At 39.7% G+C, this 13,212-nt stretch overlaps 1 protein-coding gene across 1 annotated transcript in view; it reads right to left on the bottom strand.

Annotated features, from left to right (window-relative positions):
* ADAMTS18 (ADAM metallopeptidase with thrombospondin type 1 motif 18) overlaps positions 1 to 13,212 on the bottom strand; it is a 122,802-nt gene that overhangs the window by 45,701 nt on the left and 63,889 nt on the right. The window contains exons 7-11 of the mRNA XM_045533099.1: positions 12,858 to 13,017; positions 10,627 to 10,732; positions 9,665 to 9,802; positions 7,473 to 7,626; positions 1,052 to 1,147 (exon numbers count right to left, since the gene is read on the bottom strand). Of these exons, the coding sequence (XP_045389055.1) occupies positions 1,052 to 1,147; positions 7,473 to 7,626; positions 9,665 to 9,802; positions 10,627 to 10,732; positions 12,858 to 13,017 (654 nt within the window). The remainder of the gene's footprint in view (positions 1 to 1,051; positions 1,148 to 7,472; positions 7,627 to 9,664; positions 9,803 to 10,626; positions 10,733 to 12,857; positions 13,018 to 13,212) is intronic.

Raw genomic sequence — 13,212 nt, 5'->3', positions numbered from 1 at the left:
AGCAACCATCCTGGTGTACCCACTCCCTGTAGTTCGTTCTAAGCACCTACCTAATCTCAAGCAAGACTGGTCTCTCTCATTTCATCTGGACCTTGACAGCAACTATTGCTTAAAGAAGGTGTGTTTAAGAAGAGAATTACAGTTATTGGCTTCTACATTGGTTGCTCCAACTGGATTGTAAATTCTTGAAGGTACAGGACTGAGTTTTATTCACATCTATATCCCCAGAATCTCCTGTCCCCAATATCTAGCAGTCAATAAATTATTGTGGAATTGAAATCACTTTAAATGACCAATTCTTCTATACAGGCTTGCAGTACCTTGAGAAAGAGCTAATAAGTGAGACCAGCAAACCTGTAACATGTCATTCTCTCTCAACTTTCATAGCTCCTCTCTCCCCAGAGCTGAATCATTTATTAATACTCCAAGTGCACCTCTTTCTCCAGACTCTACCGGGAAAGAAGAAGAAAAAAGAAACTAACACATAAGAGTTCTTCATTAAAAACATAGTGATCTCCTATAATCCTCCAAAAGGGAGAAGAAGGTTCTTAGGGCTGAAGATGCTCCCGAGCAAAAAGCCCTCACGGTACAAGCTAGATGGAGCTGTCTTTTACCCCTCAATAGGAAAGTCACTACAAGTGATGGGAATCTTTTGGGCACATCAGAAGCTCAGTGGCAGGTCCTATGAGGTGAGGTGAGTAGCAGAGGCCATGGTCTGGAAGGACAGTCATTTCTTTACTACTAATGGTGACATCTCACCAAGTTTAAAAGACAAACAGTAAGCAATGAAACCTATTAGCTCATTGAAACAAGCCTTCTCTAAAAAAGGAAAACAACAACAACAACAACAAAATCTTAAATAATTGAGCTAACTGGGTTATATTAGCATTACATTTTTATAACCACTGCTAAATAAACCCAGTTATGTTAATGAGAAGTCAGAAAATACATGCAGCCAAGGTTCTCCATTTTAAGGTCACAATACAAATAGTTTGGTTTCTATGCCTTATTCAAGTTTCCAGGGCTAAAAACTAACAAGTATGCAGTTTACCATACTCAAGCCACAAACGGTCCCTTCTGCCGCAGGCATAAACTTGGTCTCACATCTATGGCCCACTCGGTGACACCAGAGTGATTTGCAAATGTCCTGAAAGGAAAAAATAGGCTGGTAAGAGTGAAGATACAATAAAATTGAAAACATTCAAAGATTTTGTACACAATATCATATTTTGGGGTGGCTAAAAATCAGACAAATTATTCAGAAAGTAGAGGCAAGTGAAGCTGGTAGTGCCAAGGTAACATCGTATGTTCTAGCAACTGTATAAGCAGAAAGTTTCTAAGGTGCCCAGATATTCATGTGTAATGTGTAATGCCCGGGAGGGAGCAATAGTTAATTCAGTGAACACTTGGCTTGGAACTACGAGATCTGGTTTCTAATGATGATAATAATAACCCATGTGAGAGACAAGACCAGGACTGGAATAAACCAAGTCCGATTCAAATCCTCATCCTGAATGCCAGGATGCACGCCCTATGGACAGGTCATAGAATCCCTTTACACTGCAGCTTCCTCACCTACAAAATAGGGATAAAATTAGCACTTGGTGCTATAGAGTTGTTCTCAAGGATAAATGAGGAAATACACACAAAGTGATGATTTTGCCTGGCACAGGCAGTTCCCCAAATATTGGCCATCATCATCCTCCATCATTACCTTTCTTCATCTTCCTTGGCATTTCCAAGCATTGAGACAATTTGATTCTCACACTAGACCCATGCACTAATTGAATTTTCATTGTAGACTGTGGTAGGCAGAATAGTGGCCCCCAAAGATGTCCGCAGCTTAGTCCCAGGAACCTATGAATGTGTGGGAATTAAAGCTGCAGATGCAATTTGGGCCGAGAATCAATTGACCTTGACATGGAGAGACTATCCTAAGTTTTCCAGGTGGGTCCAGGGCAGTTGCAAGCGTTCTTAAATGGGACAGAGGAAGATCGAAGAGAACCAGAGAGATGACAACTTGAGAAAGGTCCAGGAGGATGCTGCTGGCTTTGAAGATGGAGGGAGGGGCTGTGAGCCAAGGAGTGCAGGCAGCTTCTGGAATCTAGAAACAGCAAGGAAATGCCTCCCCCATAAAACCTGCCAAAGGAATGCAACTCTGCTGGCACCTTGATTTTAGCCATTTCAGATGTCTATCTCAAGCGCTCTAAGATGATAAATTATGTTGTTTTAAGTCACACTAAGTTTGCGGAAATTTATTACAGTACTGATAGGAAACTAATACTGTTACTACCATTTTTGTGGCAGAAACTAATTGTTCATTTCAGCTCCTTTAGCAGAGGAAACTGAGCAAGCTGCTGACGCTTTCAAAGTCGTCAAGACACACAGCTGGCCAGTGACAAAAGCGGGACTCGAACTGGCTTTATTTCAGAGTCCAGTAACTAAACCACCACTCTGGATCTGGATTTGCCATTGATTGGCCAAGCTCTCCAGTTTAAGGTCACAGTACAAATAGTTTGGTTTCTAAGCCTTATCAAGTTTCTAGGGCTAAAAACTAAAAAGTATGCAGTTTGCCATACTCAAGCCACACATGGCCCCTTCTGCCACAGGCACAAACTTGCTCTCACATCCATGGCCCACACCATGGCACCAAAGTGACCTGGCAAAGGTCCTGAAGGCTGTCCACTTCTCCAGGCCTCAGCTCCCTGCCTATAAAGTAAGGCGACTGAACCCCGCAACAGATTACTTCCAGCTCAGACAGTTACAGGTGCTGTTCAGAATTATGTCGCTAATGGAATGTCATGAAACACCGTGAAAGATCAAAGTGATTCCATTTTGTCTGTCACATTCTATAAAGGTTGAAATGTGAACACATATATTTTTGTGGGAAAATATTAACAACCAGGGAGGGGGGGAAAAAGTGATTTTTGTGGTTACTTGTTGTAATCCTGAAAAGCAATTAACCAGGCACCCAATTCACCAAGCATTCCACTTAATATAGATTTTATCGTTAGAAAACATAGCGAGAACATGCTGAGAAATATTTTACGTACACACACACACACCCACAAACACAGCTTTCCACAGGACTGAGAAAAGAAAACAGAGCAACTAGGGATATACACAGTAATTTTGTTCTTGTAGACCTGTGGTACCCAACCCCTGGGCCACGGGCCAGTACTGGTCCCTGGCCTGTTAGGAACCAGGCTGCACAGCAGGAGGTGACTGGTGGCCAAGTGAGTGAAGCTTCATTTGTATTTACGGCCACTCCCCATGGCTCACCATCCCCCACCACCCTGTAGAAAAATTGTCTTCCATGAAACCAGTCCCTGGTGCCAAAGTGGGGACGGCTGTTACAGACCATAAAATTCTTCCCCCAAAAGAGAACAGAAGGATATTGAAGACACTGCCTAGAAACCCTACCAGCATCAGCAGTCCCAGACATGACCACACACATCATTTCCAAATCTCAAAATCGCTCATGAGACAGAACAGATACATCTTTCTCCATGAACCTGCCATTGACTTTGATGGAAAGCATGAGGTAGCCTTTGGACACACTGAATCAGGGTTATCATCTCTGCATGTGGCCAGTCCCCAGTGGTCTGAGGGGAGCCCATTCAAATGGCAAGGAGAGCAGTCTGTTTCAAACTAGAAGAATGAGAGGTAGCCATTGAAGCAATTAAAACTACACTTAGAGTGGCTTTCAAAGTAAAATTGTTTCTCTTCTTACAGCCAGGAGAAAACCATAACCCACACCCACTGCCTATGTGACAGCTACCAAAATGGCCTTAGGGCTGAGCAAAGAAAAGGAGGCTGAGATGCCTTAGCCAACCCCAGTCATGGGGCCAGAGAAGGGGCAGCTGGAGAGAACCAGGAAAACAAAGCAAAACAAAAAACACAGAGATTCCAGAGTGAAACAAGACAGGCTGTATGAACATGTTATTCCTTCTGTGGTGAAGTGCAGAAGTCGAATGTAATTATAGCCAACTACATGCTTTGATGACCATGAAAGCCCTCTGAGAAAGCTCCCTTTCAAAGTAAACAGAAATGGGAATCTGTACTTTTTTTGCTTCCACCTCCCTCTCTTTTGTTCTAGCATATTCAACTAATTTTTCCTTATCTATAATTCCCTGGACTTAACTCATAATTTAAGGGAAAAAGAAATAACCACAGAGACCACAAGGTTTCATATTGCCTGGATGTGACTTTTCAGAACTGGACAACACTTTTAAGGAAAGAATCTCAACATCATCCATAATTCTGTCCTGTCCCCCACTGGCCAGGTTCTCCAGTTGTATTCCATAGGGCACGAGCCCCTTCAAGTAAAACATGACATGTTGAAAAGGTTAATGGCTTTTGCAAATCAAATTTTATAAAGCAACTCAAACCTAAAATTCCTCATCTGACCCCAAAACCTGTCCCACATTCTGCCTTCCCAATCACACTATGTGACACCTCCATATTTCCAGTGGTTCCAGCGTAAAGTCCTGGAGTCATCCTTAATTCCTTTCCTTCTCTGACATTCTATGTTTACCACCAGACCTTCCTTCACCAACCTCAAGTCTTTACCTTCCCCCCATCACTACCCAGCTTATTCTCAACACAGTAACTGAAGCTGTGCTGCCCAACAGGGTAGCTACTTGCTACATGTGGCTTTTTAGATTTGAACTTAAATTACTTAAAGTCAAATCAAAATTTCACTTCCTCGGTCACAATGATCACATCTCAGGTTCACATGTGGTTAGCGGCTACCATATTGGATGACAGGGAACATTTCCATTGTTACAGACAGTACCAGACCATTTTCCAAAATGATTGTACCATTTTATGCACTCGTCAGCAATATATAAGTATTTCAGTTGCTTCATGTCTTTGATATCATTTGATGTTGCCAGTCCTTTGTATGCAGTGGTGCCTCACTGTAATTTATTTAGTATATGCTGGGTAGTAATTGGTATTGAGCACCATTTTCCATGTTGACTGCCTATTTGTATATCTTCTTTTGTGACATGTTATTTAAATCTGTTGCTCTTCTCTACCTTTTTTAATAAGGGGATTGGCACTGGTACCATATTTTTTCCACGTAGATAATACGAGAGGCTGTATAGTACAATGGTTAAGAGTATATACTACCCAGATCCAATTTTAGTTCTGCCATTTACTTGTATAAAGTTGAGCAAAATATTTACTTCCATGTTCTCCTAAGTACTATGCAAACCTGCCTTTCTAGGAGGCATAGAGGGAAAACAAAGTAGGTAGAATGAAAAGGGAGAAAAGGTTAGAAAGAGAAAGTAGTGATAGGACAATAAAGGCTCTGAAGATAAACTCCATCTCTTTCCTGCGTTGCCAGAGCTAGTCTAAACTATTCCTACTAGACAGGAAGAATAGCAGATTTTGTTGTTTTGACCACCCCTTCTGATTAGGGCTCGACACTATACATCATCCTCAGAGGTGTGGCTATGAGTTCAAGTCATAATCAGGTTTAGAAATAATACCAAAAGCTAGAATGTGGGAAGGGAAAAAGCCCACATTCAGAAATCCATCAACCACCCTACCTTCTCCAATTTAGCTCAACATCATGTTAAACCATCTCTCTCTAAAGCAAGCCTTCCCAGCCCTCCAGATGGTCCTGTCTCTGTGCCTTTCATCAGCTGATTCAATCTTCCAGTTTGGAATTTTCATTTCCCTTTGCTCTGTTTCCCAAGGAAGACCATCACACTGACATGCTGTCTTTTAAAACTACGGTGTGGTTCCAGAAAACAATTTATAACTGAAGAATGGTTGTTTAATCCTACACACTGCCTGACACAGAACAGCTACCCCACAAACGTTTGTTGAATGCACGATCTGGAAGCAATGATAATAATTTTAGGAACTTCCTTTGTGTTTCTTAAGAAAACCATACTCATAACCAATTGTGATTTGCTGCATAGTAAGTGCATAATAAATATTTGATTAATGAGTAAGATAATGAATTCTTTAGAATAAAGTGAACAAGAGGCAAAGTTAGGGGACAAACGTTGTCAACAAAGTAAATGGCTACTTACTTCTGCCCAAAGCATCAACTTCACAGGCAAAGAGAAGCCGTCATAAATATGTTAGTTTTTACATATGCTACACCAGCATTTGCCAAAGTAAGGTCCATGTCCCATGGAGGATTTACCAAAATAAAAATAAAATTATGCATGGTATCTGGATACATTTTTCTAATAGTTTTGTGTTTAAGTTGCACTAGAAAAAAAATAGGTAATCCCAGAACAAATCTATGATTTGATGGATATTATTTCTTAGGACTGGACTTATATTTTGAAACTGAGTTGATTTATAGAAAAGCAAGAAGTGAATAATGATACAGAGACACAGTGTAACTCACGATAGTAGTCTTTAATGACCAAATGTTAATGTTAATAACTGAAATTTAGGAAACAGTGGTATTCACCAGTGGAGAGGAGAAAATTTAGCATCAATGTGGGTGATTGGTTTCATCTAGATTCCAGCATTTAAAAGTTTTCTGGCTTTGGACAAGTTGAATATATTTTCTGAGCTCCAGGTACAAAGTGGTGATAATTTTTACTTGAAAGGTGTTTGTGACAATGGAGGTAAAGCAAAATAAATCTGTAAGTAGAATGCCTTACGTGGAGCAGAGGCTTGCTGAGCAACTGCTGGAGATGACAGTGAGTAGGGATGGGTGGTGGAGGAGAGAGAGGAATGGAGAGAAGGAAGAAGAAAAAAATACAAATTGGGGAGGGGGAAGAGGAGCTACAGCTCTCCATAATTTCCATGTATCCAGGTACCTAGAACTTCCATACTTCTCTTTAGGTATTTGGCATAAACCAACTTAAAAATAATTCTGCTTTCCAGTGATGTTGGGATTGTAATACTGTCCGTGATGCAATTCTTGACCAAGTGGAACAAGGTTTCTCTCATTTCTACAACCTGGGCTTTCACATTTAACTTTTTCACAATTTTGAACGGCAGACTTGACACAATAATCTTATTCATATTACTCAAGATGTACCTTGAATTTTTATATATAATGTCAAAAAAAAGTTGGCTGGCTAATAATAGTCTTTCTATACTATAAAAGGCATAGAATGCATTTTGGGGTGGTAATAATTTTAAATGTATTAAGTTCAGAGGGAAAAAATTAAGAGAACAAAAACAGCAGTTAGCAGTAGGTAAAAGCTATTGTTCCCAGCTTTAGTACTATCGATAAAGTCTTCATCTAAGGAGGAAGAATTTTCTATCAAGGACACAGTCAAGTGGTATGTAAACCAGGCATGGTGTATAGCCTGGATAATTCATTGACAGTAAAATTACCACTGAATTATCAAGCCAAACAACTGACATTTTAGAGATAACCCAGACTCTAACCCTTGGCCTTCACAAACCAAATGTTTATACTTCTGTTAGGTACACAGACACGTTGTAGAATCTTAATGTAAGTTTGAAATCACAAGCAAACATACCTTCACAAAACCAAGGCTGCATAACTTGGCTTTTGCTCCAAATTGCCACTTGCACTGTGTGTCAGCATCATAAATCTGTCCTGGCAGTTTGTCCGGATATTTATACTGTCCTGTTTGCTTGGGCTCGTCCACTAGACAACCAGCTTGAGGTGTGCTGTAGTGATAACACATCCTTATTAATTACTGTGTAGATCTGTGATCTCTCCACTTAAGATAATACACCCTGAATGCATTCATGCAAATAAAAATAAAGCATCGTTAGAGAAAGAGAAGTATATGTTTAAAGCTGAAATCTATGTTTACTCTAAAGAATGCATCCTGTCTAAGAGGATGGAATGTGTACAGCCATGAAGTGTTTTACAGGGTGCTGGATGTTCTAGCCATGCAAGTGATTTGGGTTGGGATTTGATGTAAAGTGGGTAAAGTCTATATATTTGAAAACTCCCCTCAATAGCCTCAATCAGCAATATGCAGCAAATTGGATTAGGTGCCGACTCTGTGGCAAACATAAGGCTAAACACTAAAGGTACAAAATAAACCAGACAGACACAGTTCCTGCCTTCACAGAGTTTTAAATCATGCATTTTTTTTAACAGATAATGGGACAGAGGTCGAAAATGTACTTTATGTCAAATAAGCTTCACAAACAAAAATAAATAAGGTTATTGAGAGGACCAAGAGGAAGAATGCACTGAGGCAAGAGGCAGGAAGATGTCCCTGAGGTATGTTCGACTGTGACCTGTTGAGGACGAAAATCCATCTTGATGGCATGGAGATTCTTCAAAAACACCTTATCTCCATTTATTTACACTACGGTATCACTGAGAGGTTAATTAGCATGGAGGTTAAGTGCAATTTTGCAGTTAGACAGATGGCGGTCCTAATCAACCATGCAACCAAGGCCAGTTTAGATAACTCATAAATGACCTCACTAATGACAATGACTTCCAAAAGGATTGTTATATAGATCAAACGAGGAAATATGATTTGCTTAATATAGCATAGTAAGTAAGCATTCAAAGTTAGCTGCCACTGCTGTTATTTTCATCACCCCAAAGCATTTAACTATGAAATATTAATGATGGAAATTCAATCTATATCAAGGTGATCTTGATTTATGGTATTTCTTAATTCCATTCTTACATGAGTTGAAAAAGCTCATTTCAGGCCCCCACTCATGAATTTAAAACCCATAAGGAAATCTTGGTGGCAAAACTTATTATTAAGCAAAAGCTTCGTTGATTTTTTACTGCCCTTTGAGCATAAGTTGGTCAGATATCCTTATATTTAATCTGCCTTTCCTACATATCTTGCTAATTCTGTAAATATTTGCAAATAATATACAGTGGTACAGGTAAAAAAGTATCAAGCATATTCAATTACCAAACAAACTTCACTAACATCTCGTCAAAAGGAGATGGGATTAGCATTTAAATGTTCAGGTTGGTCAATGTATTAAGAGATTAAAAAGAATTATCTAACATACATTTAATTCAACTCTGAGTTTATTGTTTAATATGAATCAAATAGTGCTACCTTCCTAACTCCCACTTTCACTAATGTAACCCACGAGTTCTGAGTTATTAAAAGGATTTTACATAGCCATCAGCCCCTTTGGATGTCTTTTGGACCTAGAGCTAGCTCACGTCCATTTCAAACAAAATAACCAATCAAGAAAATGCTCCATGCATTAAAACACACCCAACCCATTTTGAGCATCTTAAAATATCTTATGACAAATTGATTGATCAGATTAGAATATTTAGTCACAGTAAAAAGACTGTGTATCCAGAAGCCTCTGGAAGTCATAGGAGAGAGGTGGTTATGAGCACAGATTTCAGAGTCAGAAAAGACCTAGGTATGAATTGGACCTAAGTATAAGTCTCCTGTCTGCAACTGTAGTACCTTAAGCAACACAATTAACCTCTCCAAGACTCAATTCCTCAGCTCTAAAATGAGGATAATAATAGGATTATACTGAATGAGGCCATATGTGGAGAGTATTCAGCACAGTACTCAGCCTTCAATCTATTCTTTCAACCACAATGACAATATCATCAGAATTTGTCAATTTTCCTGTCCACCAAGAGATCAAAACATACGACCACTGAGTATTTGTTTTCATGTATATTGAGCACAATTCCATCAACCACTCCAAATCTAGGAGCCCCCCTGTCTTGAACGTGTCATACCTGAGGAATTTCTTGAGATACTGTCGGCTGCAAGACGACCAGGAGAACACGCCGTTGTTTCCGGTTAGCGTGGGAGACATGATGTTGCCTTCGGCCTTCCTGCAGGGGTTGCCTTCTCCGTCGTGAATCATGCCAAAGCTGAGACAATGAAGGCAAAAAAAAAAAAAAAAAAAAAAAAAAAAAAAACCGTCTGTGAACTTATTTTCCAAATGACAACCAGAGGAACAAAAAGGATGCATTGAGAATCAACAAACCCACATGAGAGACAGTTTTTGAAACTGTGAGAAAGACAGAAATTCGTTACTGTAAATTGTGAAATTCAAGTGGAAAATTTAAAGAATGCTAAGGGTGTTGTTATTTGTTGGCTACGAAAATCAAGGAATGGTGTAGACCCGCTACATATTTTAAAGGCTAGAAAAATCTTGGTCATGATTTCTAAGTTAAACTATAGTGATGGAACAAATTCCTTTATTTCAAAAAGCAAAATGATTTTCTTACCACTAGTTAACAAACTAGGGGAAGGAAGTTCAGAGTGTGTAGGAGGGAGATACAGAGAAAAGCTAATTATAAGTTGTTTACGGACTGTTCATACATAAGGCTAATGTGATATAAAACTTCTCTCATCTAGACAGACATTTCTCAAAAGAAGACATACAGATGGCCAACAGGCATGTGAAAAAAAGGCGCAACATCCTTAGTCATCAAAGAAATGCAAATCAAAACTACAATGAGATATCATCTTATTTGTTCACATGGTATAACCTGTGTGGCTATTAAATGCTGTTGTTTAAAAGGAGTGACGTCCACAATAACTGGCCTTTACTGAACCCTTCAGACAGTCAGGCACTACTCAAAGCTTTACAACAAGACTTACCCTATTGATTCTACCTAGAGCAATAAGGAATGCCGATGAATTGTCCAGCCAGTTTTCATATAGAGTGGGGAATCGAGGAGCCACTTACTTGTGCCCCGACTCATGAGCAATGGTGAAGGCAAGGCCAAGCCCCGTGTCCTCATTGATGGTACAACTTCGGTACTTACTGCACATCCCACTGATGGGGGCAAAGCCTATGGAAAGATCAGTTTCACGTGTGAACCCAATGGGGGCACATACAGATATGTGATCGTTTTGTAAGTCCTCAAAATGTTCTACACGGTTTTAGTTTCATAGACTAATGCATTTCAGTTTTTTTGCAGGAAAATACTAAAGATAAATAGTTCTCTCCTGTGTAATGATAAGATATAAATGCAGCATTTCGTATTTTTGTGCTTTTTGTTAGATTTTGTCGTCCTCTTAAATAATCCTGTGAGGTCGGTATGAGTGTTGCAATTCCCATTTTACATTTAGGATAGTAAGTCACAGAAAACTCGTATACCTCATCTAAGTTTATTATTTGGATCAGAGCAACTGATAAAATGCTAACTAACCCAATGCAAACATTCACTTAGCAGGGGCATTAGCGTCAAAGTACAAGGTGTGTTTTCCGAGGAAAAACACACACCCTGTTCTTTTTCTAGAGGAGTGAATGTGGAAATGCCTAAACAATTTATGCAAATTAAATGTATTTTTCTCCTGTTCACTATAAGGTGATAAAAGTTCCTGTTTCCAAAAGCTACCTCCCCTTCCAACAGCCGTGATGAAATCATTCCAGCCAGCCCTTGACTCTATCTTGAAATATATTACAGTGTCTATGAATGTCTTTCTTTACAGTTTGGGGTTCTAATAATCAGTGGGACAGGTTGTGTATCCATTTAGTATTAAACACATGCTTGAGAATTGATTGTACTCGCCTCACTGCCAAGATGGAAGTGAGATCATCCGGGAAATTGCACACAAGGGTGCAGGTCATGGCTGGCAACACCACCGCACCCACCAGCACTAAACAAAATAGTTGCCAGATACCACACACTATGCTATTCATTTAGTATATGTCTGTGTGTGTATATAATTATACATTAGGAAACTGAGGATCAGGAAGGTGAATTAACTTGCTCAAGATCTCACAGTCATAAATCCTAGACTGGGGAATCAAGCACAGATGTATTTAAAGTCCAAGCCCATGTTCTTTGCATTAGGACATGCTGCTTAAAGTAAGTGACCTACAGAACGGTTGGTGGGATTCCTGGTGTCGTATTTGTTTTTCCAAGCCTTTTGTTATAGTTTGGTCTCTGGCTGACTGATAAAATGGCTTCCTTCTCAAGAATCTCTCCTCACGACACCAACAATGCACTGGGTTATCAGGTATCACTTTGCACATTCCAAACTCAGACCACGAATGAACATTTACCGTCCCCCATTATAAAAACCTTTCCTATGAAACAACTCCCCAAATAGTTCTGTTTTCTGAAAGCTATGATTAATGATAAATTATTAAAATAAACTTAATGGATAGGACACAATGGAGACATTGTAGAGAATCCGAAAACACAAATAAAATTCTATAAAGTCCAATCTACTTTTAAGTCTCATTTATCTTCTGTGTTTGTAAATGAAGCTTTATGGAAACCCGGCCACAGTCACACTCATTTGTTTACAAATCGTCCACGGCTGCTTTTGCACGAATACAGCTGAGCTGAGTAGTTGCAACACAGGCCTGTCGCCTGCAAAGCCTAACATATTTACTGTCTGGTCCTTTACAGAGAAAGTTTCCTGACCCCTGATAAATAAAATCAACAGTTAATAAAAAAAATATTGAATTCCTACCATGTGCAATGGAATATACTAGAAAACACAGTATAGTTGTAAAAGACACAGTCTTTACTCTCACTGCCTTGTATAAATATGGAAGCAATCGAGTCCTCCAAAGTCAAGAATCTTTCTAAGGAGGCAGTGCTACCTAGTGGCACACTTAGGTACCATAAAGACCAGTCAAATCCTCATCAGCCACCTGGTTCTATGGTCAGGAGGCCTCAAGAATAATCTACAACATGCCTGTCTAGTCAAACGAAACATCTCATGCCTCAGTTATCATCAGTGGGATCAATAAAAATACAAAAGAAACAAACAGGCTCCCATTCCACACAGAGTCCGGTTACATAGAATAATATTCACCGGAGGGTACAATCAGGTGCTCCACAATTTAATGAGCAGGTCTTCTTTATTAAGGATCATAAAGGCCACTTATCCAATACAAAGTTTTCATACCGTGTTTTCAGCTAACAGGTACGCGTGAAGGATGTGTTCATACCGTACCTAGAGTGTCACACGGTTCATTCTTCCAGGAGCAAATATCAAATCCCGTGAGCAAGATGGCGTGGTCGTGCCTCTTGCCGTTCTTCCCAACGAGGGCCGACTGCCACTGACAAAAACTGTTTAGAGACTGGTCTGCATGATGGTTGATCAGTAATCCTCCCTACGGGGAAACCCACACAAGTCAGAGCGTTGAATCATTCCATTCGTACAGGTAAACACAGAAACACCACGTTTCTAAGGGAAAAGACCAGTAGAGGAAAACACCTGAGCTTAGACACTTGAGTTGGAGACAATTGGGAAAGAAATCAATTTTAGGGGAATGGCTCACAACGTTTAAAGCAACTACAAAATTTCA

Source organism: Lemur catta, chromosome 20 (genome assembly GCF_020740605.2).
Source record: "Lemur catta isolate mLemCat1 chromosome 20, mLemCat1.pri, whole genome shotgun sequence".
In the NCBI taxonomy this organism is placed as follows: Eukaryota; Metazoa; Chordata; class Mammalia; order Primates; family Lemuridae; genus Lemur; species Lemur catta.
Note: the sequence above shows the minus strand (reverse complement) of the source record. Positions and strands in the feature narration are given on the sequence as shown.